This window comes from Physeter macrocephalus, chromosome 4, assembly GCF_002837175.3.
Source record: "Physeter macrocephalus isolate SW-GA chromosome 4, ASM283717v5, whole genome shotgun sequence".
NCBI classification, from domain to species: domain Eukaryota; kingdom Metazoa; phylum Chordata; class Mammalia; order Artiodactyla; family Physeteridae; genus Physeter; species Physeter macrocephalus.
The window spans coordinates 73,017,700-73,044,250 of record NC_041217.1 but is presented as its reverse complement, the minus strand read 5'-3'; the positions used below and the strand labels follow the sequence as shown (position 1 = coordinate 73,044,250).

Here is a 26,551-nt window from a genome sequence, read left to right as displayed (position 1 = left end):
GATGTCTCAAACCCAAATGGTTCCCATTCAACTGTGTTCGAAGGGATAGATACAGAAAACAAGACACCAAGCCCCGTCATCCCAACTCTCACCCTTGGGATTATTTATAGTCTGGAAAAGGAGAGATGAACCATGATTAAAACCAAGTGAGGATTTTTAAGGAAGCTTTAACAGAAATATTAAGAAAAACATCTGAATTCAACTCCAGAGAAAAGTACTACCAAGGGAAAATAAAGTCTTAACTGATGTTCTGAAACTGGCTGTAAGACAGGGTGGGAGAATGATCCTCTAAGCATGAACTAACTCTAAGAGCTCTCAACACAACCAGAGCTTCAGCTCATCCAGTCCAGGCTGCTGAGCCAGATTGACCTGAGGGCTGCCCGGCAAGCACAATGCAGTCTGTCTGGCTCCATCAACAGTGAGAGTTCTTCAGCTCCATCACAGAGTACTCTCCAGTGTGTTATAGTTGTCCTTAAAGCTCTTCAATTCGAGGAAGTGCTTGGCACGTTTACTCTTCTGACTGGAGGGGAGGTATGTCACCTGGATGGTTGTTGGGGAGACTTCAGGAGACTGCGTTAGGTCTTTGGCTGCTGACTGATGTTGTCGCTGAGAGCTCCCACTTCGGGCTTTGACCCTGAAGAATACAAAGAGGGCAGGTCATGGACAGAATGAGGACTAATGGAAGAAAACAATTCAAGGCTTATCCATCCAATAAATGCAGCTGTAGCCACAAATGGTCTCTGTCCTACCTTATAAACTAGTTACTAAAATCTCATCTGGTAGCCTAGAAATAGCAGAGAAACCAATTTTCCCACTAAGTCCCTGCCTCTGACTCAACCTCTTCATTTCACTGTGCTTAAAGAAAACTTTTAATTCTGCTGATTCACCTAATGTGTGCATGCCATTAATATACTCCCAGTCCCTTGAAACAACTGAATAACAAAAAATAATATTGAAGTTAACTACTGAGTACTTATTAGGACATTAAACCTGGTGCTTTACCAACATGTAATTTACTAACATCCCACTATTCCTATAGGGTGGTATCATCCCCTTTTGCAGGTTAGGAAATGAGGGTCCATCCAGTAAGTTGCCTGACGTCACAAAGCTAGTAAGTGACAGAGAGCTGGGATTCAAACCTAAGTTTGTCAGATTTCAGAGCCTTTACTCTTCAATACACTCGTTGAAACTTTCTAGAAACTAGAGATCAAAGAGACTAAATTTTTTTTAATTGTGGTAAAATACACATAAAATTTACCATCTTAACCATTTTTAAATGTTTACAGTTCAGCAGTGTTAAGTACATTCACACTGTTGTGCAACCAACCTCCAGAATTGTTTTCATCTTGTAAAACAAACTCTTGGCCTATTAAACAACTCCCTATTCCCCCTTTCCTCCAGCCCTTGGCAACCACCACTCTACTTTCTGTCTCTATGAATATGATTACTCCAGATACCTCACATAAGTGGAATCATACAGTATTTGTCTTTCAAAGAAACTGAATTTTGAACAGGCCTCCTGCCTGACTTCTAGACCGAATGCTCCTTTCCATCCTTTCCACATGTTCATTTTCATTAGTTTTCTAAGTAGTTTTTACTAGGACCTTTTGTCTTTAGAACAAGGTAGTTTATTTTTAAGAATAGAGAGAAGACAGGACAGACATACCCCTTATCTTTTGAGAAAGAGCCATAATCAACACAGCAGAAAACAGATGTATTCTTTTCATGGCTGGTAACTAACTTTTTATTCTAGACTGGCTTTCCCTCTTTACTCTTTCAGTTACACGTATGCATAAACAACATAATGAAGGTTTGTTAGTACGTATTTAAAATGTTCCCAGGGAGGGACTTCCCTGGTGGTGCAGTGATTGAGAATCCGCCTGCCAATGCAGAGGACACGAGGTTGATCCGATCCCTGGTCTGAGAAAATCCCTCATGCCGTGGAGCAACTAAGCCAGTGCGCCACAACTACTGAGCCTGCACTCCAGAGCCTGCAAGCCACAACTACTGAAGCCCGCATGCTCTAGGGCCCGTGCTCCGCAACAAGAGAAGACACTGCAATGAGAAGCCCGTGCACCACAACGAAGACCCAACACAGCCAAAAAAGATAATAAATAAATAAAATACATAACATAAAAAAAAAAAAGGAATTGTGATGTGGTCATAACATAAATGGAAAAAAAAAAAAAGTTCCCAGAGAAAAATCATGATGTCTCTTCTGTAACACAAGCCCTCAGCAGCTGATTCTTTAGTGATACCTTTTGTTTCAGATAGGGTAACTAATACTTTAAGTGGTAATAAAAATGGTTGGCAATTCTTTTATCAAACCAAGGCACAAAAGGATGACACTGAGGCCCAGAAGAGAAGGCATCTTTGTGTGCTGAAAAACTTTATTTTATTCCCTTTACTGGTGTAATAGGTTATACCAATTCTGACATTTTACTGAGTTGGACAAAAAACAAAAACAAGAGAAAAAGAGATGCACAATAGTAGGAGAAACTTCTCTTACTAGCTTGTAGAGCAGCATCTGCTTTCCAATGTGAGAAAGCAGCAGCTCTAACAGTCTAGGACCTGACAACTGTTACGTAACCTAGATTTTGTTCACAGTGCTTTTGAAGGTCATCTCACTGTGGGAACAGTCCAGCACTACCTGTATTCTCTAACCAGCTCCCTTTGATATGTTCCCCTCCAAACTCACACTGTGGCCAGCTCACTCAGGGCCTCCTGATAGCGCAGGTACTCACTCTGGCCAAAGACCTGAAGAAAGAGGAAGGAAGAATGAGGATCTCTCAGTCTGGGGCATCCCTTTAGTTCCCGGAAGGAAAAAGTGGCCATCTGGCTTACCCCTGTCCCATAGCGGGCTGTCTCATAGCCATCCAGCAGGGTATCAATGAGGGCCTTGCGCACACCCTTGAAAGGAGTACTAGTGTTTCGAAGATCTAGCAGATAGGAGCGGAAATTCTTGCCCATTAAGGAACGGGGATGCCGGCCTTCAGCATGAAATGGAATCTCTATGGAGATAATAGAACAATGATACCCCCTTTCCCATTTGTTTAGTCTAATTAATTTCCCAAACTTACAAATAGGTCCAATGAGTGAGTTGGGGGGAAATTCTAATAGAATTCAGAAGACCAGAGATATAGAGCTCTGTCTGAGTGGTCATATGGTGGTGGCAATACAACTGTTAAACTATACCAATGACACACAATAGTGTCATTTTCCTATTTACCCTCCTACTTACCCATAGTTTAAGATATAAACTATGTTTTGGTAGAGATAGAGCATTTTTGACAATGGTCATATGAAAAAAATGGAAAAAAATTCAAGAGCATTTCTGACAATGGTCATATAGAAAAAAATTTAAGAACCATCTACGAAGGCTTGGTGAAAAAGCAGATGCTGCCTGTCTTTTGTGGGAAAAAAAGCAAATTACCACCATCTAGTTCATGAAACTAAACGTCTAGAAAGAACAAAACAAATCCAGACTCTTTGGAGAAAAATAACTTACATACATCATTTCCTTAGGTAAAACAGTAACCCAGTATTCTCAAAACTAGGATATTCCTACCAGCCGGAGATGTGCAGAAAGGACAAATTCTAACACATAAAGTGGGTTCCTCCCTCTCTTCCCCAGGTGAGCTTTCAGGATCCGGAACAGCTGTTGAGCAGCCCTTACCAGAGGCACGGATGGCATCCAGAGCTTTCATCCTGTATAGATAGTTGTAGCAATCTGTTAAGAAAGAGACTGGTCTCAGGCATAACCCTCAAAAGATTCTCCAAACTCTAGCAAGCTTAAAGTGCCTCCCACATCTGACATATACCCAGTAACAAGGAACCACAGCTGCTGAGTCTACCAGCAGCTATGTTTATAACTCTGAGAGCAAAGGAATTCTGAGTTTGTGAGACCCCTCCCTGAAGTATCCTCCAAGAGCATGCCGCATACTTTGATTTCCCTGGGTTTCCAGCTGTAGCAGTCTTGTGTCATCATCTGCAAGGAGCTGAGGTTCATATTTGATATCCTGAACCCTGGAGAGTCGGATATCAATCTCCTCTTTTAAGTCCTGTTCATGTGAAGAAAGGAATACACAGTCACTTAGCCTGTACTTTGCTTCCCATCAGTCTGGAAATGGGGCAGAGCAGGTGAACAACTAAGACAACAGAAGCAGAGAAAATGCTCATTTGGCTAATGAAATTACAAGACTCAAGAATTTAATAAAGAATGGGGTTGGGTTCGCTAAGAACCTCTCCAAACTGCCTATCTCTAAGCTAGATCTTTTAACCTGCCAGAATTCCTTCAAGCTCTACACCATTAACATTATTTCTGATTTTCAACTGAAATTTTGGAAGGCGCTGAGTGGCATGCAGGATCTTAGTTCCCCCACCAGAGATCAAACCCGCACCCCCTGCAGTGGAAGCGCAGTCTCAACCACTGGACTACCAGGGAAGTTCCCTTGACAGGATTTAGAAGAATCTTGGTTAGGTGTCATAAAGAATTTCCTGAGCTGGGAAAAAATGGACATCAACTGGAGGTCAGTAATCTACTCTAAAAACCTATAAGAAGATCTGTATGTGGTTTAGAAGTTTGGGAACTATCCCTACCTGGTGGACCACAGGTTTTCTAGAGGCTTTCTTCTAGAGCGCATTTAATTTTTTAAGTAGGTAATTCAAAAAGATATGAAAGGTGTCACCAACACTTACCCAGAAGCAACCACTGTTAACAGTTTCATATTCATCTGTCTTAAGAGGGTTGCCAGAGTCCCAGCAAGTATTTTCTTGTGACATTTAGGAACTTCTATTGTGAAATATGTCATTTGTAGAATACATTTGACATATATATACACCTTAATTACAAAATTCATTAAGATGCACACCTGTATGCACTATCCAATTTATGAACTGGAATATGACCAATGACTTGGAAGCCCCGTGTGTCCACCCAATTGAATGCAACCTCCAACCTTAACTTCTCAAGTTTTATTTTTCTTTGCTGTTTTATCACGTCACCCTGAGGAAGATGTTTAGCTTTGCCTGGTTTTGAACTTTATACAAATGGAAAAAAATATATATATATATATATAAATTTTTTTGTTTTTGGAAAAATACTTTTTGAATTGCTCTGCAACCTATCTTTTAAAGTTTTAAATAAACTTCACTGAGGTTTAATTTACATGCAATAAAATACATCCATTTTAAGTGTGTAGTTTGATGAATTTTGACAAATGAATACATCCACTCAACCACTATCCCAATCAAGATACAGAACACTGGACTTCCCTGGTGGTGCAGTGGTTAAGAATCCGCCTGCCAATGCAGGGGACACGGGTTCGAGCCCTGGTCCGGAAAGATCCCACATGCTGTGGAGCAACTAAGCCCGTGCACCACAACTACTGAGCCTGTGCTTTAGGGCCCGCGAGCCACAACTACTGAGCCCACGTGCCACAACTACTGAAGCCCGCGCACCTAGAGCCCGTGCTCTGCAACAAGAGAAGCCACTGCAATGAGAAGCCCGCGCACCGCAACGAAGACCCAATGCAGCCAAAAATAAATACATAAATAAATTTATTTAAAAAAAAAAGATACAGAACACTTTCATCACCCCAAAACGTTCTTCATCCCCCTTTGCAGGCAACCTCCCACTTCATGCCCCAGGGAACAGTGATGTGCTATCAATATAGTTCCTCCTGTTCTAGAATTCCATACAAATAGAATGGAATCATACAGTACGTATTCTTTTGTGAATGGCTTTCTGGCATTTTTTCACCTGGCATGTTTTTGAGATTCATTCATGTTTGTGATTTACTTTTTCCATTCAAAAGTATTTTGGAGATTCACTTGTGTTCATATACTTATCTTCAGTTTATTTTCATTCCTTATAGTATTCCAGAATACTATTACGTTATTATATATCCATTCTCAAATTGACATTTAGAGTAACAGGTTTTTTAAAAAATATATTAGAAACAATGCTGTGAGTATTCTTGTACGTGTTTTCTGGTACACATGAACAAAAATTAATTTCTTTATGGTAGGAGTGGAATTGCTGGGCTATGGATTAGGTACATTTGCAACCTTACTAGACAATACCCCAATATTTTCCAAAGCACTTTTACTAATTTGTACTTCCACCAGCAATGGATGAGAATTTAGCCAGAACTTTTTTTTTTATGGTACGCGGGCCTCGCACTGTTGTGTTCTCTCCCGTTGCGGAGCACAGGCTCAGCAGCCATGGCTCACGGGCCCAGCCGCTCCGCGGCATGTGGGATCTTCCCGGACCGGAGCACGATCCCATGTCCCCTGCATCGGCAGGCGGACTCACAACCACTGCACCACCAGGGAAGCCCTAGCCAGAACTTTTAGAGCAAGAGGAATCTTGATCTCATTTAGTCTGAGTTTGGGGAGTCCTAAATAGTCAAAGGTTTGATTGGCTCATGACATACTGGAAACTAACCCTATATCCTTCTCATGGGAGGCAGCTGGCATTTGGAGAACTGGGAGAATGTGGAAGCACTGCTGAGGTTTCAGGCCACAGCATCTTCTTTGAGGCTTTCCATTAAATATATCAGCAAAGAACAATGAGAGGAGGGTTACAGTACTAGTTAATAAAAAGACATTGCTCTAGGAGTTGACAAAATTGTGTCCTAGCTCTAGCCCTCCCACTAACCTGCTTTTCACTCAACAATGAATTATTACTGTGTAGGCCCTGGCTCTACAGCAGTGAACATAACTGCCATGGTGTATCCATTCTTACAGCTTAGGGAAGAGAGAGGCATTAAACAAATAAACATAAAAGAATATTTGTAGTAAGATGCTATCTGAAAACAAAGAAGACATACTTTATAATGGGTCATAAGCATTCCTCTTTGTAGTAAATAGTATTTGATATAAGTTCTAAAGATCAAATGAGCTAGCCAAGTGAAAACCAGAGGTAGCTCATTCTAGGCCACAGTGACAGCACACATAAAGATAAGAAGTTCAACCAGTGTAGCTGGATCCCAGTGATCAGGGGAGAGCCATACAAAAGGTTGGTAAGGACAGCAGGCAACCTTTACCCAGAAGTGTAAGGTGGAAGAAGCAGGATGGGGGTGGCAGTTGGGGGTATTAAGAGTTCTGTGGGGCATTAGAACATGTTAGGTTTGAGATGTCTATCAGACATCTAATTGGAAATGTTAGGTAGGCAATTGGATACACAAGGATGGAACTCAGGAAGGAGGAATGGGATAGAAATAAAATTTCAACAGTAGATATTTAAAGCCAAGGAAAGGAAAGCAATTACCTAAGGAGTAAGTACAGACAAGAGACTGCTTGGTTATTCACTTCCTGTATGTCCTCCAGTAAGCTACTTCCTTTTCTTAGATTTCAGTTGGCAACATGAATGATAAAACTAGATGATTTATGGGGCCCTTATAAATCTCAAGTTTTGCAATGGCAACCCTTCTCACTGATCTGGGGCTAATTCTAACCACTCTAACCCCATCCTAAATTAAAAAAAAAAAAAACCCAAAACAGAAAACACTGGGTAGTTTAAATTGAACTGGGAAACATCATACCATAAAGAGTTGGGAATTTTCATCCAAGTCCTTCATTCTGCAAATGCAGAAACTGAAGTCCCTGAATAAGCTACTTACCGTGCCACGGCAGTGAGCAGGTAAGCCAAGACCCAAGATGACCTTTATTGCTCAATATACTAATATACAATATACTAATATACATATGGGTAACTGGACAAGGAAATACGGGAATTAAGTCATTTCTAAAGGCAAAGGAAATCTCATTCTGGGCCCTAATGGATCTGGAGAACCAGGCCTATCTCATGCCTTAAAGACCTACCTTGGGGGCATTGTGTCCCACAGGGACATGAGGTCCCCTTCGGGATTTCATTGCAAAGCGCATGATTTGCCTCTTCACAAAAATAAATAGCAGTACAAACACCTGTCCAAAAGATATGAGAAGTAAATAATCTTGAATTAAAAAGTTAGACAAAAAAAGGCATGCCTTCATTTCAAATCCCTCAATTCGGCCTCTCACGAATGCTTCGGGGTATAAGTTGGGACAAAGCAAAGCCGTCAGCAACGGCGTGGACACAGATAAGCCTGTAGCGTAGAGGCTTGGGGGTCTTTATCCTAAGGTTTAGGGGGAGGGTTCTCGGCCAGGGGCGGGGCGGTCGGTGACTTATAATCCCAGGTACTCCTGGGATAGGAGTCAAAGCCCAGAAAAAGCGCAGGTGAGTGGGTGGAGAATGAGGACCGGGAACTGCTCAAGAGGATGGTCTCTACTGGGTCAGAGGCGACAGCAGGAAATGGGGTGGGGGAATCTCCTCACCAGGCTCCCGTAGGCCATCACCAGCACGACATTCACGCCGGACAGCCAGTTACTGCCGGACGCCATGGCCTCCCCACCCCGCGCAGAACCGCTCCGGTTTACCCCGCTGCCCTGCCTCGTCAGCCCGGGCTGCGCCGAGGCAACGGCGCCTGGGTTCCCTGAAGCGCCCCGGCCATTTCCTTACGGGGAAAGACCAAGGCTGACCGGGCCTGAAAACATGGCGGATGGGGGGGGTGCTAGGAAAGAAGAACGACGCCTTCCCGCTTCCCCCCAGCACGTGACTCAGGCACGCAATGACAACCGGGACCTACGAGTGCGGAGACGCGGAACTACGCCAGTAAGAGGAAACGGAGGCTATCCGCGCGTCACGTGGTGGAGGCGGGGCCGCCGCGGAGGAGGCGGGGCGGACGCGCGGAGACGGAATGAGGTGTTTCGTGGCGAGGCGGCACGCGCACGCTTGCGTGCGCGTCCTTTTTCGCGTCACGTGCTGGGGGACGCAGGAAGGCAAGTGGGAGGGGGAAGGCGCGAGAGCGAGCGCAAGAGGGAAAAGGAGGGAGGGGGGTGGGGAGGAGTGAACCTTATATCACGTGACAGGGGCGGCGCGGCCCGGGGTGTCAGTGTGGAGGAGACTGAGGTAAAGTTGGGAGCGCAGCGGCGTTGGCGGCGGCGGCGGTGGCGGCGGCAGCGCGGCGGGGCCGGGTATTGTCCGCGGCCCCTTTAAATCCACGATCCCCCTTTTACCCTCCCTTCTTTCTCCCCTACCCCCGCCGTATCCCCCTCCCTCGGTAGGCCCCCCCGCACCGTGTGTTCCCCACTGTACACCCCCCTTCTAGTCCTGCGAGCCCTGCCCCCCTCCCCGAGTCGGCCGCTGGAGGTTTTGTTTATGGTTGGGTTCGCGGCCTAGTGGGCCGCGCCAGAGCCGGGGCCTCGATTTGGGAGCGTGGCCGGGGCGGGGCTTGGGGCAGCCGGAGGGGGGGGCCATGCGGCTATAGCCTGAGAGCGGGGAGAGCGAGAAAGAGCGCGAGCGAGCGAGGCCTGGGCCCCGCCTGAGGTAGGGCCCTCTCTCTACGCTGGCCGGTGCCTGTGGAGAAGACGAGAGGGCCTCCTCCCTTTCCAGCCCTCTGCGGGCCTCCTCTGATCCGGATCCGGCCTGGTTTGGGGGTGGCGGGGTGGGGGGGGGGAGGGAGGGCGATGGGGTGGAGCTGCCCCAAACTCCCCCATGTGGCCCTCAGTTTGGAGTGCGGAGGATTAATTTGTTCCGGGTGGGAGGTAAGGAGGCGATTGGCCCCGGGAGCTCCCGATGTGGCGCTGAGCGGGGTGAGCCTCCCATCCTCCACGCGTGGGCTGGCGTCCCCTCTCCGTTTCCAGCCTCTTTGTCAGCTCCTCTTATTACCTTTCCTTCTTGATCACCGCTCCAGCTCTTGGAATATATTTTTTTGCTGCTGTCTTTAGCTTCCTGTCTTCCATACTGTAGTTTTGGGTACCCCAAACAATTAATGATGTTATTTGGGAAACTGGGCCTTAAGGCCCCCATAAGGTATACTGCGCCTAAGGGACGTCATTAGAGCAGTGGGTATGTGTTCACTCTTCTTATAATGGGACAGGAATTCCAAATTACTTCGACCCTTCACCTTGTGGACAGTCCTTAAATTGCTTTGCAAACTGATGTCACAAACAGGAGGCCGCTCCTTTTCCACCGTTCTTGAAATGTAGCCATCTCTGGTGTAGGATGTTGTGGAAAGAAAAACACCACAGTAATAGGCCTTTTTTTTGTTGTTATTGTTACCCCTTTTGCCTTTGATTGTCCCTGATTATTAGATGGAGAAATCCTTTTTGTCTTCTCCCCAACTACTTCCATCACCCATATTCTGCTTTGGGGATGGATGTCTGATGTGACTTGCTGGGATGTGATGAGGGTCAGTGACAACCTGAAATACAGGAGAAGTAAAACGTTTTGGCTGTGTATGGGTTGCTACAACTGCTTTGAGATCCATTGTCCTTAAAGATTAGACTATCCCAGTGATTATTTCCGTTGTGAATGGGAAGTCGGGAAGTGTTGCTGGCATGTAAACTAATGATGAAAGGTCTTAAAATGTACTGTTTGGATTTTGATTTTTTAAAGCCCCTTGTTGCCAAATGTGTCCTAACTGGGAAGTACTCTTTTTACAATTAGATTCAAGTTGATGGGGAAGGGGATGCAGGGATCATTTCCACAGAGCATCTAGGGGAATTAGTTGCTCTGTTAGAGGTAGCAAGCCTTACCCACCCCCGTCCAGCTTCAGAGTTTCTGAATTGTTTCTCAAATTAGATTGTAAGCTCCCTGAGGGCAGCAACCAAGTCATATTGCTTTTGTATTTTCTAAAGTATTGGACACATAGTAGATACTCAATAAATACTTGTTATTTATTTTTTTCTGTAAAATTTCTCTGGCTATTTTTTTAAGTAGCTGGTTTTCAGAAAACAGTCAAGGGCACTCTTCTGTTGAAACCTGTATTTGTTCCTGCACTATTCCCTTGGTCTCCAATACTTGTCACCTACTTCCCTTAAATATTTTTCTGTTTTAAGAAAGAGTACTTAACAAGATTCCTCATCTCCACTGTGATAACTCTGGGTATGTGTCTCTGCTTGCTACTAAAAGGCTACTAATTCTGTGCCCTCCAGTGATCCATCCCAGATCACTTACTTTTGATCTTTTGGTCAGTGTTGTTACTACTTAGGTGGTAAAATTTTCTTAGTCACACATTTCAAAGCATTTGTAAGAGAGAAATGGAAGTTAATAGCAAGAGTGATTAGGAGCATTTTTTTTTTTCCCCTTTCCTGAGTAATTGTGTGGCTTTCAAAATGACTTTTTAATGTATTACATTGATTGGTACTGTACATGCAGTTGTCCAAACAGGTAGTCATGAAATTCATATCCACAGTGTAACTCATGCTCACAAATTGAAATCACATGATGAGTAGAAAGCAATCAATATTTGTAAGTTACAGGAGAGGCTACTCCCATGTTAGAATGTTCATCTTAGAGTCAATTATAATAAAGCCTGATAGTTTTCCTCTAGGTTTTTTCTTTCTTTTTTTTTTCTCTTTGATTTGAATCCAGGCGTACTTGGTTGAATAACACTTGTTTATTGTAAATTAAGTGTTGGAACTTGACAATAATGGCAGCCTGGGAAAATGGACTACAGTGTATCAAATAATCCTGTACTACCTATACATATTTACAGGCCTTTTTGTGCACATTTGTGTAGGGAGAAGAGGTAATGGTTAAAAATTAGCCATGAACTTTCCTTAAAAATATTTCTTGGTGACAGGGAATGTAAAACTCAATTCTTAATGACTGCATCAAACGACAAAGACGTATGTAACATATTGACCCAACTGGGTGAAATTTATCCACAGGGAAGTTGGCTTTCTTTCTGACCCAAGAAACAGGTGAAATTCACTCTCCTAATATTAATCCTTACATATTTCTTTAGAAGCCCAGCCTACCTGTCCCTCAAATCCAGCAATGTCTTCTGGGCAGCTTAGAATTACCCTATATTACGTTTCATTAATGAAAAACAATTCAATATAGAGCAGAAAAGTATAAACTTGTCCTCTTTGGCAGGGAATAAAACAATGCAATGTAACCTTATTTTGAGCGCTCCATCATATGAAGAATGTTTTCTTTGTTTACTAAATGCAACAGCTGAGATCGCATTATAAAACAAAGTATGAACGAAGGCAGCTTAAATTCAGTAGAATCTTTGCTTGTTAGAAGTGTTATTAACAAAACTGATCTGGTTTTGGGAAGGCCCTGTGTGTTCCATGTCTCTTTAAAGACTCAACAAAGTCATCTTACTGGCAATAATGTCTCAAGTTTAAAATGACTTCCCAGAAGCACTTTCTTCCAAATAAAACTCTGTGCTAGATGCTTTTGGTTGGGGACAAATTTGGGATTCTCTGTATATTAAGGTGAGTGGTGGAGGGGAATTGCAATTCTGGTTTCTTGGAACTGTGGACTTAGGAAACCAACAGAAGCAGCCACAGAAGCAGCCGCAAAAGCAGCATGTTAGAATTATTATCCAAGGAACTGAGATTCTGGGCAAAGTCACTGGGGCTGATACGTGCCTTGCTGAAAGGTGTGGGAGCCCCCACACCATACTGAGAGATAGAAACTTGAGGGAGGAAGAGAGAGGCTAGGTTTGAGCTTGTCCTTTCCAAAATGATGGAGGACACATACAACTTACGTTTAAAAGGTTGTAAGGCAGGTAAAGCTGTTTTCAAAGGTAGGTTGAGTACAGCATTTTAAATTGTTTTTATTTGGAGTGTAGACTAATCCCCTTCATGGAAGGCTTTTGTTTCCAGGCTTTGCTGATTATCTTTCCTTCTGTCAAAGGGACTTTGGGTATTTTCACCTATTGGAAGACTTGATTATTAACATTGTTTTGCTTACTATCAAGATAGCAAAACTTCACAAAGGCTGCTTATAGGGGACTGTAACCAAATCGTGCTCATAACTTTAAAACAAACCATCACTTAACACATGTTTTATATATTTCTTGTTTTACAAAAATGGATTAATAGTCACAGTTCCCTAAGGAATTTATCATACTGGAAATCTGTCTCAAGAACAGGTGAATGTTGGTTTGTCTCTCAATGTGGTGAAGGTGCTGATGAAAGAGAGGTTGAAAACATTTTGCCCACATTTAACATCTAAACTTTTTTTTTTTTCTTAAATCTTTCAGTATTCTACCTTGTAAATACTGTTATTTGTATATACTGTAAATGATGACGTCGGTGGGCACTAACCGAGCCCGGGGAAACTGGGAACCACCTCAAAACCAAAATCAGACGCAGCACAAGCAGCGGCCCCAGGTAAAGAACCCAAGGGATATGGATCCATGGGGTAGCCTTGCTGGTTGATACTGGTTTCCATCTAGTGCAGCATCATTCTGTGCTTTGGATTATTAGTTTGGGTTCTTTATTCTTATTTTCTAATCCATGCCTCTTTTCACTTGGGGCTTGGTAACTGTTAATGACATGCTGTGATGCAATGTGCTTAATTTACTGCATTATGACGCTTGGAAAGAATGGGTCCTGTGCTTTGTATCTCTAAGTTAACATTTTCCTTCATTCATCTGGGTTGTTTTAGCAATACGTTTCTTATTTCCTAGACCTTGCACTTTGACATCCCTCTAGCCAATCTTTGTCTTGCCACCTTCTTCCTTTCCTTTGCTCTTCTTTTCCCTAACTTGTCTTTTGTTTTCCTCTCTGTTCTCATTGAGGCCTAATCTGATTTTTCCTTTCCCATGAGGAGTTAGCATCTTTACTGTGTTCCTTCAAGATTAACAGATGAGACACCCTAGAGTATTGCTCAGTTTTAAAGAGTAAATTAACCTCCTTGGCACCTGGATGCTGAGGTTTATGAGTTCTCTCTCTTTTTTTTTTTTAAGTTGGATTTAGATATGATCTTTTTTTTTTTTTAATAACCAGTCTGGTATTTGTTGGCACCTAATATGAATAAATTAATTTGTATTTGGTTATGGTCAGTTAAATTGAATATGTAAGCCTAGAACTTTCCTCTTATTCATTTTTCTTTCACTTCTTTTTCCTGGTGAATTTCTAGCAGAATTTTAGTGCTTAATCTCAGTTGGGGCTAAAATATCTGACATCTTATAAACATACACTGGATACTTGGAAGATATGCTGAGTGTATCCTCAGACTAAACCTTAATGATATTCTCATCCCTAAGGAATAAGAGGGTGGCATTGGTCATTGCAGAATCAGGAACAGGGTTTACACATGACTTTGCAAATAAATGAAATTGAATTAAGGCACAGATGTTTCAAAGTGGTGCTGTGACCCCAAAATGAAAGTCTTTTTAACTGTGAACATAGGTGAAAAAGCTCCCTGCTTTTTTAGAGATTATAGCTTGAAATAGTCACAGCTTCACTCTTCGTTGTCATGGTGGTAGCGTTTTATTAGTTGGTCATTTGTAACAAGGAGAAGGAAATCAGGATGGGAGATGAGAATATTGACTATATAGGTCCCTCTTATTTGTCTAAACTGTTGTCTCTTGATCATGCTTTCTTAGGCCACTGCGGAACAAATTCGACTTGCACAGATGATTTCGGACCATAATGATGCTGACTTTGAGGAAAAGGTGAAACAAGTGAGTGTATCGCTAGTTTTTGCCATAAGCTGTGGGAAAAGACATCAAGATCAAAGCACAGTTAAATAGAATTGATGCCTACCAGGATATTTTCCACTATAGTATTAAAAGAATTATGAGTGCTTTTATTGTCTGATTGTACCCATTTGGACAGATACCTTGTCCAGAGAGGTTTTACCTTAATTTTAATCTCTTGTTTATTGAATGACTTTGTTGGTACCATTGTACAGCAGCTTTGAATAGTTGTGGCATTTAGGAAATGTGGAAAGTCATGGTATACTGGATCCTGTATGCTTCTGCATTTGATTCTCTATTAGATGCTGTATTGTTCAACTGCTTTATAAATACTTTTGCCCCATCCCTAATCACAGGTTGTTAATATTTTGCTTTTGGAACTAGAGTACCAAAATTCTGCATGTTATACTTTCTTAAGCCTGGTTCTTTCAAACTCAGCTGTGTCTTCTCCCTTTTTTTCACCTAGTTTTCTTTTGTGGGGAGTGCAGGCTTGTTCATGATGGTTGCTGATCTCTCTCTTTCAGTTGATTGATATCACAGGCAAGAACCAGGATGAATGTGTCATTGCTTTGCATGACTGCAATGGAGATGTCAACAGAGCCATCAATGTACTGCTGGAAGGAAACCCAGATACGGTAGAGTGCTAATAAAGTGTTCTAGAAAGTGGGTCCCTTGTTGAGAGGCTAATAAATTCCAGAAATAGCAAGTGGGGTAACTCACCTTAAAGCAGAGTATCTTATTCTCCAAATAAAGCAAGGAACTGTCTTGGAGATTATTTACTGCAGGTTGCAAATACTTAAAGTTTATGTACAATAAATAGGAGAAAATAGATAAAATCAGTTTCTTCTAGTTGGCCTGGAAATAAATTATTCATTCTAGGCTAGTGACTGTTTTCAATATTTGGTTAGTCTGAGTTAGAGGTGCTATTTAATAGCCTTAGTTACTAATCATGGAAGATTTCTGTTCATGTGTTTTATTGCTGTTGAACAAAGCCACAGACTACTGGATTCTGATTTCAGAACACTCCCACCAATATCAGCTTTACATTTCACAATACCTTTTCATCATGTGAACTTAACTTCTGTTGAATTAGCAGAGAAACAGACTTTAGTGCCTGTTGACCATCCCTGGAGATGATAGGGGATATTGGAGGAACTCTTGCCCTAGAATTTAGAGTTGCTTTCACCTCCTCCTTTCCTTTCTATTTAAGGAGAATCCTGTGTTTTGTTATTGTCTTATTACTGTTTCAAATTGTTAAGCCCCTTAAGAACAGGGATTCTGCCTTACTAATTAATCTTTGAGATGTTCCTGCAGTGTTTAGTAGAGACCTTTATTATTATTTTTTTAATGAGGAGTGTATCATTTGAAATCATTTTTATTTACTTGGTCTTACTCAGGGGATCTTTGGTTGAGATTGATAACCAGATTTCATCCTTAGAGAGATTAACTTACTGATGTTACAGTGTCACTTTAGCTGAATGTTGGAGGTTTGTCAGTTTCCTCGAAGCAATGGGAAATAATAGTGAAAAACTATTTTTAATCATTGAATTTATATTTGTACCTTTTTCTCTTCAAAAGTGTGGTCCTAGATTAGATTTTATATTATGGGCCTTGTTTGAAAATTACTGCCTGGGTAATCAGAAAGCAATTCTGGTTCATCTTGAGTTTACTCCAGAGTAATTGCATCTGTATTTTCGAGGGAGTGGGTTAGAGGTGGAGGTAGATCTACTTACACTTTTAAAAAGTGTGAATTTTTGGGGGACTTCCCTGGCGGTCCAGTGGTTAAGACTCTGAGCTCCCAGTGCAGCGGGCACGGGTTCGATACCTGGTTGAGTAACTAAGGTCCTGCATGCTGCGTGGCACAGCCAAAAAAAAAAGTGAATTTTTATTTTTATTTTATTTTTTTTGCACAAGTCATATTTTGTTTCACCTTCTAGCATCTCCTGCCTAGTGCTACAAGTCTGACCTTTCACAGGATCAAAAAAGAAAAAAAAGGTAGAGAATGTAGGTTTATGCCACAAATAAACCAGCTACTAGTGAAACCAATGGGAATCACTGTTGGATGTATTTGGTTGGATGAGATCGTATTAGAAAACTGGCAGTGCCTTGGGAAGATTATAGTAATTCTTTTTACTTACAGAACCCATCTGGTGCCAGCAGCTGATGTATAACCATAGAGAAGAAAAAGGTGACAGGTTTCTGAAACCTATCAGGTTTTGAGACAGAGTAGCAAAAACTTGAAGAACTGTGTGGAGTCTGGTTTCCAGTGTTCCTGATGTAGATTTAGCTACAAGGTTACTATAATTTATGAATTGAAGCTACTGTGAGCAAAAATTGACCTACCAGCTATAATGTGGAATCCGGGTGGGTTGAAAGAGTAGGCAACAAGGAGCTGCTGAGTCCTAGGCAGATACTTAATTTTTAGTAAACTATTTCCTGTGGACTTTTTAGAATATGTAGGTATGCTTTTAGTATAGTTTTAAATTTACTGTTTTTGAACTTAAAAATGTTTACATTGTGGTAAAATATATTTAACAAAATTGACCAGTTTATCTATTTTAAGTATACAATTCATTGGCATTAAGGACATTCACAGTGTTGGACAACCATTACCACTATCCATTTCCAGAACTTATTCATTTCCTAATTAGAAACTGTATCCATTAAACAGTTAACTCTGTTTCCCCACTCCCAGGTTGGGGTAACACCTATTTTCACTACCTCATGTAAGGTTTTGCCTGTTCTTGGTACCTCATATAAGTGGAATCAAATAATATTTGTCTTTTTGTGTCTTCGTTTAGCAAAATGTTTTCAAGGTTTATTTATATTGTGGCTTGTGTCAGAATTTCACTCCTTTTTAAGGTGGAATAATATTCCGTTGTATGTTTGTAGCACATCTCGTTTATCCACTCATCCACTGGTGGACACTTGGGATTATTTGGAAATAAGTTGTTGTAGACATCATAGTACTTTATTTGCTAAATTCTTTGGCATGTTTTCCTTAAAGGATACTCTTTTATATGACCACAATATTATTAACCCTGACAAAATTAATAGTAATTTCATATTACTATTCCATATTTTCAAAGTTATTGGATATTAGATACCTGTTGCTGAGCAACAGGGCCATTGTAGTTTGGGTTAGATGGTATCTAGGATAGTAAAGATCTGATAGTCTTGGTGATTGAACTGGAACTTTTATTTGTACATATTTTCTGCAAAAATTTGTAAATCAATGTATTTGTGTGTTTAAAACTTTAAATTTATAGGGAATTCGCTGGTAGTTAGGACCCCACGCTTTCAGTACTGAGAACCTGGGTTCAATCCCTGGTAAGGGAACTAAGATCCCGCAAGCTGCACGGCGAGGCCAAAAAAAAAAACTTCAAATTTGTAAAACTCATTTTCCTAAGGAATGAGTTTTTGCAAGACTGTTTAGCTCATTTTCCTTATTGTAAATATTCCCTCCTGCAATCTGGAATGAACTGCTTTGAGGAAGGTTGAATCGTATTGTAGCAATTCAGGATGTATAGGGGAGAACACAGTGAATAAAACCAGGAATGGAAGGCTTCCTATAGTCAGCATGTCTCAAGGCCAGGGCTGTGCTTTCCGGACTGCTATTTGGTCTTCTTTTAAATAAAGGAAATTGATGTGTGTGAAGGGGGGTGGGTTGGGGAGTAGGTATAGTTGTTTTCCTCCTAAATTCTAGGTTGCTGAATTAGAGAATATACTCAAGAGTCAAATGCTATTCATTCATTCTGAATTCAGAGTTAACTTTTACAAACTTTCAGTTTTCTTTTCTGCTTTATTTGACATGGATAAGGCTATAAAAAACTGGAAGTCACTGAATCCAAAGGGAATTAGTTTTTTCAGCCCAGGAAACACACTTGAAAGAAAGGACCAGTAAGTAACTAGGTCCTTTGACTACCACGCCGAGTGACTGAACTGGATAGAGATCTTGGTAACCCTTTTGGAAGTGATCCCTGCAATCCATTTGCTTATAAACATCTCTTCTACAAAAAGGGCTTCAATTTTGCAGTGATAGGTGTAGAATTTGTTTTGAGGTTCTGTCTATACTTTACACTTAAACAGAAATAAACTAATAGAAGTCATCTTAGATGTGGATGCTGAGAGGAGAATGGTTAACAGTTGTCCCAGCTTTTATCTCTGGTTTCCTGGTAGCAACCTATATTGATTAGACATGAATGCTCTGCTCTTCTTTAGCATTCCTGGGAGATGGTTGGGAAGAAGAAAGGAGTCTCAGGACAGAAGGACGGTGGTCAAACGGAATCCAACGAGGAAGGCAAAGAAAATCGAGACCGGGACAGAGACTATAGTCGGCGACGTGGTGGGCCACCAAGACGGGGGAGAGGTGCCAGCCGCGGACGAGAGTGTATGCATGGGGCTTTAACAAAACCAGTTGTGGGTTAGTAATGTCTAGACTTGAGGGATGTCAGGGCCCTGCGAGGCTGGATCTAGTAACCATTATATCATCCTTTTGATTTTTCTTAAAATCATCTGTTCTGAGACCTTGGCATTTCTTGCATGTAGCCTTTTCTAGCAACAGCCACCAGTTTAGCATGAAGTTACCTGTAGCTGTTTGTAAAATTGTTTGACTAGTAACCATTCCCTTAGTAACCATCATGTTCCATCCTTCCAGCTCATTTTCTCTTCTTTGTTTTTGTCTCCCCACCACCATGAATACATACCATTTATGTACATACTTTCTATTCACTTTGCTCTGGCCATCTGTGGTGTTTTGTTTTGTTTTGTTTTGTTTTGTTTTTAAATTTCAGTTCGAGGTCAGGAAAATGGATTAGATGGCACCAAGAGTGGAGGGCCTTCTGGAAGAGGCACAGAAAGAGGCAGAAGAGGTCGTGGCCGAGGCAGAGGTGATCAGTTTGTTGGCGGGATGGATACTGGGGGCAAGCTACTCTTATTAGTTTAGTAGGGGTCTGCTTTATTTAAAACCAGACAAATTCACATGGACTCTGGATACCTTAATTGTTGAGGTGTCATGCAAATTCTAGAGATTACTGAGTGGGCAGTGGGAAGGAAGGTAGATGTCATTTTCTCTGCTCTTTATTGTTGCTATTATTGTATTTGCTTGAGGATCCAGCAGTTTGATCAGCAAAGGAACAACCTTGTCGATAATAATTGTCCTGCTGTGTTATATTTAACTGATGTGCTGCAGAGTGAGAGAAGGAATATCTGATGATGTCAACCACTTACTTTCCAAAGCTGCCTCAGTTGGCAAGGTGATTTTATATCAACGTCTAAAATATTTCTTTCTCCCTCTTTTTCTCATTCTTTAGGTGGCTCTGGTAGGCGGGGAGGAAGGTTTTCTGCCCAAGGAATGGGGTAAGTTTCATTGATCCAGTGTTAAAGTCTTTAATTTTTATTTTTCCTTAAGCATTACCATAATGTTTTAGCATGGTTAATATCCTGGTATCCTGAGGATAGTAGGCAGCTATAACCAAAATGTGATCAGAAAGATTGCTGGACTATTTCATCAGGTGTGTATAGGTATAGGGCTTATTTTGGGGAGATAAGCATTTACCACCTGGATTATTTTATCTCATAGCTTCACTTGAATACAAATACCTGCTATTTTCTCAAAATCTTCATGTGGATTTTATTGGTGTCCTAACCCCAAAAGGGATAGTAGTTATAAATTAAGATTATACCATGAAATTTTAGCTAAGCTGGTAAGTGAGGAAAAGTAGACAGCTTATAGGCTTACAGAATGGGGCCATGGTTGATCTGTACTAGGAAAGAGACAGTCAAGATTCTGATTGCCCTCCTTTTGAGTTAGTTTTCACTGGTGCTGCTTAGAGCTCAGAGGCTCTTTTAAGCTTTTTTTTTTTTTTTTTTTTTTTTTTTTTTTCCTCCCAGAACCTTTAACCCAGCTGATTATGCAGAGCCGGCCAATACTGATGATAACTATGGCAATAATAGCGGCAATACATGGAACAACACTGGCCACTTTGAACCAGATGATGGGACGAGTGAGTGACTTTTATTAGTTTCTTGTCTCTGGGAATCTAAGGGAATAATTTTTTTGAGGTTATATTAACAAAAAAGTGGAGTAGTTTTTGGCTGCTGAGTCAGAGACAGAAAGGGGTGACAACTGAATTACAATGTACTCTTTTCATTTACTGTGTGCCCATGGGCACATTATACTTGCTGTTTCACCTGATCTTCATCACTATTTTATGAAATAGACATTATTTATCGTCACTTTCCAGATGACAAGACTTAGACTGCAAGAGTGGTTGTGAAATTTGCTAGTATTTGAACTCAGAATTTTTTGACTCTAAAAGCTCATGCTCTTTCTATTATACCATTAGCTCCAATTGTATTTCCTAGTGTTTCTGTTTGGCTACTTAGCTTTGCCTTTTGAAAAGATATCCAGAATTAATTAATCAAGCCACTACTTGTAAAGATGAATAGGGCCCAGAATCAAAGCCCACTGTCAATTTATTTGTTTCTGCATACAGAGGTAGGAGTATCTTTTCCCCTTAATTTTTGGGAAATCTCAGTTTCTGGGCAAGAAGGAAATCTGGAGACTTTCTGCCTCTCTTTGTTGGATAGTCTTCTGGTTGTGGTAGAGTATTATGGGATTCGCTTTTTTTGTTAGCTGACTTTGATGCATATTTGGGTAGCGTATATATGTTTGAGGATATGTTAGGCTTGTGCAATACACCAAGATGTGTTTGGGAGTAAGAGGTAACTTTTACTACTTTAAATAAGAGCAGCCTCTTGATTCCAGAGTACTTGCTTATGAGATCAGCTACCTCTTTCTGGCTGAGCCAGCACATGGAAAGCCTGAGACTTTTTTCCTCTTACAAAGTGGGGGAAGGGTTAATAGTAGAGCATGAAATAGGCTCTTTGACTCCTTATCCATTTAAATTTGCCTTGCCCCCTTTCAAAGATCTGTTACGTTAATCCTGCGTCTTTAGGAAGGTCTTTGGCACAAATCACTTCTCATCTACTGCCCACAATATGCTGTACCTCAGGTCCTGAATGTTACTTGCTTTTTGTTGATCAGGCTATCTTATAAACTCATTTTTAATACAGATTTCTCATTGGTGGAGGCTAAAGTTGAGTTATTGGCAAGCTAGATATCTTTTTGAAGTCCCTTAACCATTTGGCTGTGAAATATCCTTTTCTGTTTTAACTTATACTTTGGAGGTATTAGAACTGCTCTTTATTCATCTCTTGATGGCTTTGTAGAGCATTGGTAACAATCTGAATAACAGATATGTTTCTGAGCTCTAGTTCGTTCTTGGGTATTTGGCTTTTTATCATTGGCAGAAAAGATAATAGAAGTTGAGGGATTTGGTTTTAGTTGTGGATAGAAAATCAGGCATGGAGTCCCAGTCCTAGATTGAAAGCCTTAGCTATTTGCAACAAGGATCTGGTTGGGAAAAGAGAGAGGGAAGGAAGAGGTGTGTGATTATTTATACTGAGTAGAGAATAGCAGATTTGGGAGGCTAGAATCAGAAATTTTTGATTTGTGGCTGAATGAAAAATTATGTGAATTGCTGCTGTCATCTTGTTAGTGTGAAAGTGTTGAGTATAGTTTCATGCATTCCCTTCAGGTTTCATGATTTAAACTTACCTTCACGCATGATCTCTTTTTGTGTTTTCATAATAGCAAATTACAAATTCCCTTTTTAATTTAAAAAGAGACTCAAATCTACCCTTAAAATATCCACAGGTACAGTGGGAATTGTGTGTTGGGGGCAGACATTCTTATTCACAAGCAAAATTTCACTGGTTGTTTTTTCTTTTCTTTTCTTTTTTGTTTCAGGACTTGATTTCATTGGGGTTGAGGGGTCAAATTATCCCCGAAAATTTGAGACTGCTCCTGGTATGATACATCCAGGCGCCTAACTGCCCCGGATATTTAATAGATTTTTATGAACTGAAATATCTGTGGATATGTCATTTTTCTGTCTTCCTGCTTTTTATTTTTCTGCTTCTTTCTCTCATATTCTGTGCCTGTTTTTCCTCCTTAAAAAAATTATTTAATGAATATTTAACATTTATATTGTCTGTGCTTTTTGCTGATGGAATGGAAGCCCTAATCTTTTGTTCAGAGCATTTGCACTCTTTCTGCGCCTTAACGCTTCCTCAGTGTAGTCCTTTTCCTTAGCCGAGACCATATGTCCTATATAGGAATGTGTCAAGTAGCTGTCTACAGTCTTCCTTTCCATTCCAGATGCAGTCGCCAGAGTGCAGGGGAAAAAAAATTCTTGCATTGAGAGATAGCCTCTCAGTAGTAAATAACTTCTTAGATCACTTCCAATTCTAGGATTGTGTGTATGTGTTAACCCAGATTTTGGATTCCAATTAGCCAGGGTGGGATGGTTGTCAATGGGGAGGAAATATGCCATCACTAGAGAGGGAGAGAAGAATGTGGTTTGTAACTTGTCTAAACTGAGATTGGACTTCAGTTTGATTTGGAGAACATTGTCATTATTAAGTGGTTTGGAATTTCCCTGGCACAGTTTTAACATTGTCCTGGGAAAGGTATTGCACTGAACATATTTTTCTCTAGGAAATAGGACTTTTCGTTATTAAATGTTTAAGAGAATTTCAGATGGGTTTTGTAGGTGTTAGAGTATTTCTCTTCAGTGACAGTGAAATCTGAATGCCACGCCTTCATTCCTTCATTCTTGTAAGAAGTTTTCTCCATTTGGAGAGAATGTTTTAAGAATTATTAAATATATACTGTTATTCTAGAGAAGAAAATAAGGCGTTTTCTGGTCCTTGCTACACAGAGGTTCCTATTTCTTACTTAGTGTGGTTCTTTGGTTGAAGGGAAGAATCTTAGGTCTCATAGAAACTCACCTATATTCCTTAAAAAATGGCAGGTTCCTTTTCTGAGGATATGCGTATACGTGAAGCAAAACAAGGGGAATGTGGAAGGTGGTTTGATTATTTACGGACCTCTCCTACAGAAACTGTGCCCCTCCATTGTCTGTGCCATGACCTCAGCAGGTCAGATTTTGTGTTTTGTATAGTTAGGACCAGTATGGTAACTATTACACATATTTGGTTTTTCAGTCTCATCTCGTGTCTTCTGAAAAGAACAGATCCATTGGGGTTTCTTATAGATAAATCAATATGATCTATAAACTTGACTTCTGCTGAGTATGCATTTTTAAATTTAATTTAATTTTTGGCTGCGTTGGGTCTTCGTTGCTGCGTGTGAGCTTTTCTCTGGTTGCAGAGAGCGGGGCCACTCTTCATTGTGGCGCACAGGCTTCTCATTGTGGTGGCTTCTCTTGTTGTGGAGCATGGGCTTTAGGCACGCGGGCGTCAGTAGTTGTGGCACACAGGTTCAGTAGTTGTGGCACATAGGCTCTAGAGCGCAGGCTCAGTAGTTGTGGTGCACAGGCTTAGTTGCTCTGCGGCATGTGGGATCCTCCCAGATCAGGGATTGAACCCGCGTCCCCTGCATTGGCAGGCGGATTCTTAACCACTGTGCCACCAGGAAAGCCCTGAGTATGCATTTTTAAATTCAGTTCCCATAGCAGGTAGGTGTCGGTGCTCTCAGTTTGGATTTCAAGCCTTTCCTTCTTCACTGCCCTTTGACTATACTGTGGCAACCATTTGTGTTCCTTTGCCCCTGCTGCCATCTTTCTTCAGACTGCCTGCAGTATTGTCTTATACCAAATAAGTATAGCTTGCATGTTTTAGTTTAAATTGTCTGCTGCCATTTCACTGAACAGACTACTAAGTCAGAGGACTGAAGGCCCTTAAGAGATTGCTTGGAGCATTGGGTCCATTGGAGTCTTGCTCTCTCTTGCATTTTCTCTCTCTTTCTTACTGTCTGGCTCTCTTTCCTATTACAGCTGTGTAACAAGAACTGAAAATAGCTGTGAAATCATAATCTTATTAAAACCCTGGTTGTTCTGAGGTATCCCTTTCTAAAAAGTCTTTTCCTCCCTCTGAAGCCCAGAATCCCTTCTGATTACTAAATTCTGGTTACACTTTTGGCTGCCAAAAGTTTAATACATCCGTATTTTCTGCCTATGCTTTTTACTGGTACTTAAAATTACTTCATTGTTTTTCCTTTATTCCCAGGTGCATGGAGGACTGCAACAGAGGAGTGGGGAACTGAAGATTGGAATGAAGATGTAGGTATTCCCAGGTCATTCCTCATTAGTACCTTCTATCCCTAAGTGGTGTTTAGGGATAGAAAATGGGTATGTTTCTACCCCTCAAAATTCACCCTTAAGATTCTGACCCAAAACTTTTACATCCAAAATAGTGTTCTGAGCCAGAACATTTCACATATGTTATATGAAGGAGACTGGGCATGAACAGGACTCTGTGGAACCAGACTATGGAAAGGGCAAGTGCACTTGTGTAAGTCCAATATCTGATTGTCGGATTTATCCCAGGAAGAGATGGTGGTTGGGTAGGGCACTAGAAATGGAGTTAGGCAGGTTGTGCATTGAGTAGCAGCTTCTGGTGGCACATGACTCTCCTTGGAGCAAATCAGTTATTTGGTTCACATTCAGGCATTGGTGTATGGTCCTGTAATTGGCTTAGAGGTGGGTACAGATGAGAGTTACAGTACCAGGTTCTTAAGTTTACAGTCTGGTTGACTCTGGGACCCCTTTTGTTTTTGTACTAAGAGCCCAACGTGGTGATTGTAATTGAGATGAACATGTAGGTTTGGCTATCTTCCAGATTGACTAAACTAGAAAACCTCATAGATGGGTGGCACATAAACAAGCTATATGAATTCACTGGAGTAGTACCTGAGTAAAAGAATTTTCCTGTTCCCTGGTCACAGTCAGGCTTTTGCTGTGAATTACAGTTTCCCGTGATCATGGATGAACTTTCTTCCTATACTTGTATTTATTCAGTCAAGACAGAATATGATAAGAGGAAATGATGTGTCAAACTGTTTTGGTTTTCAGGCCTGAGTTTTAAAATTCTGGATGTATCAGCATCAGAGGGTGATTCTTTTCTATTGTAGCAGAGCTGGACTGCTTTGTGAATACTTTCTAAGATTTGGCTTGTCTGCTTAACCACCTTTCAGAGAACGATATATTTGGGGGAGTGGATTCCCTGTTTTTAGAGGGGAGATTTTAATCAAAAAGTTTTTAAAAAAAAAAAAAAAAAATCAACTTTTGGGGGAATTCCCTGGCGGTCCAGCGGTTAAGGACTCCACGCTTCCACTGCTGAGGGCCGGGGTTCAATTCCTGGTTGGGGAACTAAGATCCCAGAAGGCCAGGCAGCATGCCCCCCCCCCTCAAAAAAAATCAACTTTTGAATAGTAGGAAGATTTATTCCCTACAATTGCTTACCTAATTTTAGTGTTTTATAGTGGAGAGACTAGGTGTAACAAAGTCAGTTTGGTTTTTTTTTTTTTGGTCAAAGTCAGTTTTAAGGCAAAAAATGCCTTTAAAAAAATATATGTATTTATTTATTTATTTGGTTGTACCAGGTCTTAGTTGTGGCAGGCGGGCTCCTTAGTCGCGGTTCCAGGGTTCCTTTAGTTGCGGCTCGCTGACTCCTTAGTTGGAGCACGTGAGCTCCTTAGTTGTGGCATGCGAACTCTTAGTTGTGGCATGCATGTGGGATCTAGTTCCCTGACCAGTGATTGAACCCAGGCCTCCTGCATTGGGAGCACAGAGTCTTATCCACTGCGCCACCAGGGAAGTCCCCAAAAAATGCATGTTAAAATTATTCCTCCATATATCGACTCATCAGCACTTGGGCCCTTACTGCTCAAAAGCCAAGAATTAACTTATTTCTCTCTTCATCTTGGCTGTGATCTTCCTTTCTTTGAGAGGAGTAGTGGAAGATAAAGTATGGTTTGGATTGAGGTAGGAGTTGGGAGCTGTAGCGGGAAAATTTAAAGGGCCTTTCTCTGTTTTTCTGTCTAGCATATTCACCTTCCTATAAGTTCAGTGTGCATATTATGTGACTCCATTAGATTTTATTGGGTTTCTTGATTCTACCCTCTCTTTTGATAAAACCATTGTGCATAGATAGAAGGGGCTTGAAGGTCAGTCCATTCAGGATTCCTTAGAGTA

General features: G+C 41.2%; 2 protein-coding genes across 27 annotated transcripts in view; one reads left to right on the top strand and one right to left on the bottom strand.

The window, feature by feature from the left end:
* Positions 1 to 86: 86 nt before the first annotated feature.
* Positions 87 to 8,681, bottom strand: C4H1orf43 (chromosome 4 C1orf43 homolog). 2 transcript variants are annotated; one of them, XM_007130302.3, is made up of 7 exons: positions 8,320 to 8,681; positions 7,828 to 7,929; positions 3,944 to 4,061; positions 3,677 to 3,730; positions 2,845 to 3,011; positions 2,699 to 2,757; positions 87 to 634 (listed from the first exon to the last, which is right to left on the bottom strand). In XM_007130302.3, the coding sequence occupies exons 1-7, from the start codon at positions 8,383 to 8,385 to the stop codon at positions 439 to 441; spliced, it is 762 nt and encodes a 253-aa protein (XP_007130364.1). In that variant the 5' UTR covers positions 8,386 to 8,681; the 3' UTR covers positions 87 to 438. The 2 variants fall into 2 exon arrangements, with proteins under 2 accessions (XP_007130364.1, XP_007130365.1); XM_007130303.4 differs by lacking the exon at positions 7,828 to 7,929 and having other exon boundaries at positions 8,320 to 8,614.
* A 210-nt stretch (positions 8,682 to 8,891) lies between these two features.
* UBAP2L (ubiquitin associated protein 2 like) overlaps positions 8,892 to 26,551 on the top strand; it is a 42,338-nt gene continuing 24,678 nt past the window's right edge. For 9 of the 25 annotated variants that reach the window (XM_028488794.2, XM_028488797.2, XM_028488791.2 and 6 more), the window contains exons 1-9: positions 13,047 to 13,176; positions 14,397 to 14,474; positions 15,014 to 15,124; positions 18,711 to 18,912; positions 19,283 to 19,378; positions 19,802 to 19,847; positions 20,382 to 20,494; positions 22,303 to 22,362; positions 24,585 to 24,637. In XM_028488794.2, coding sequence (XP_028344595.1) covers positions 13,087 to 13,176; positions 14,397 to 14,474; positions 15,014 to 15,124; positions 18,711 to 18,912; positions 19,283 to 19,378; positions 19,802 to 19,847; positions 20,382 to 20,494; positions 22,303 to 22,362; positions 24,585 to 24,637 — 849 coding nt within the window. In that variant the 5' untranslated portion in view covers positions 13,047 to 13,086. Of the gene's footprint in view, positions 8,954 to 13,046; positions 13,177 to 14,396; positions 14,475 to 15,013; positions 15,125 to 18,710; positions 18,913 to 19,282; positions 19,379 to 19,801; positions 19,848 to 20,381; positions 20,495 to 22,302; positions 22,363 to 24,584; positions 24,638 to 26,551 lie in introns of those variants that run through there. The other 16 variants (XM_055084305.1, XM_028488801.2, XM_055084304.1 and 13 more) reach the window with 4 other exon arrangements.

Excerpts from the sequence above, each read along its gene's own strand:
- C4H1orf43 (XM_007130302.3), bottom strand. The coding sequence starts at position 8,385 with ATGGCGTCCGGCAGTAACTGGCTGTCCGGCGTGAATGTCGTGCTGGTG. Across the intron at positions 7,930-8,319 it reads TGATGGCCTACGGGAGCCTG|GTGTTTGTACTGCTATTTAT; the intron begins GTGAGGAGATTC and ends TCTTTTGGACAG. Across the intron at positions 635-2,698 it reads CTGAGTGAGCTGGCCACAGT|GGTCAAAGCCCGAAGTGGGA; the intron begins GTGAGTTTGGAG and ends TGTATTCTTCAG.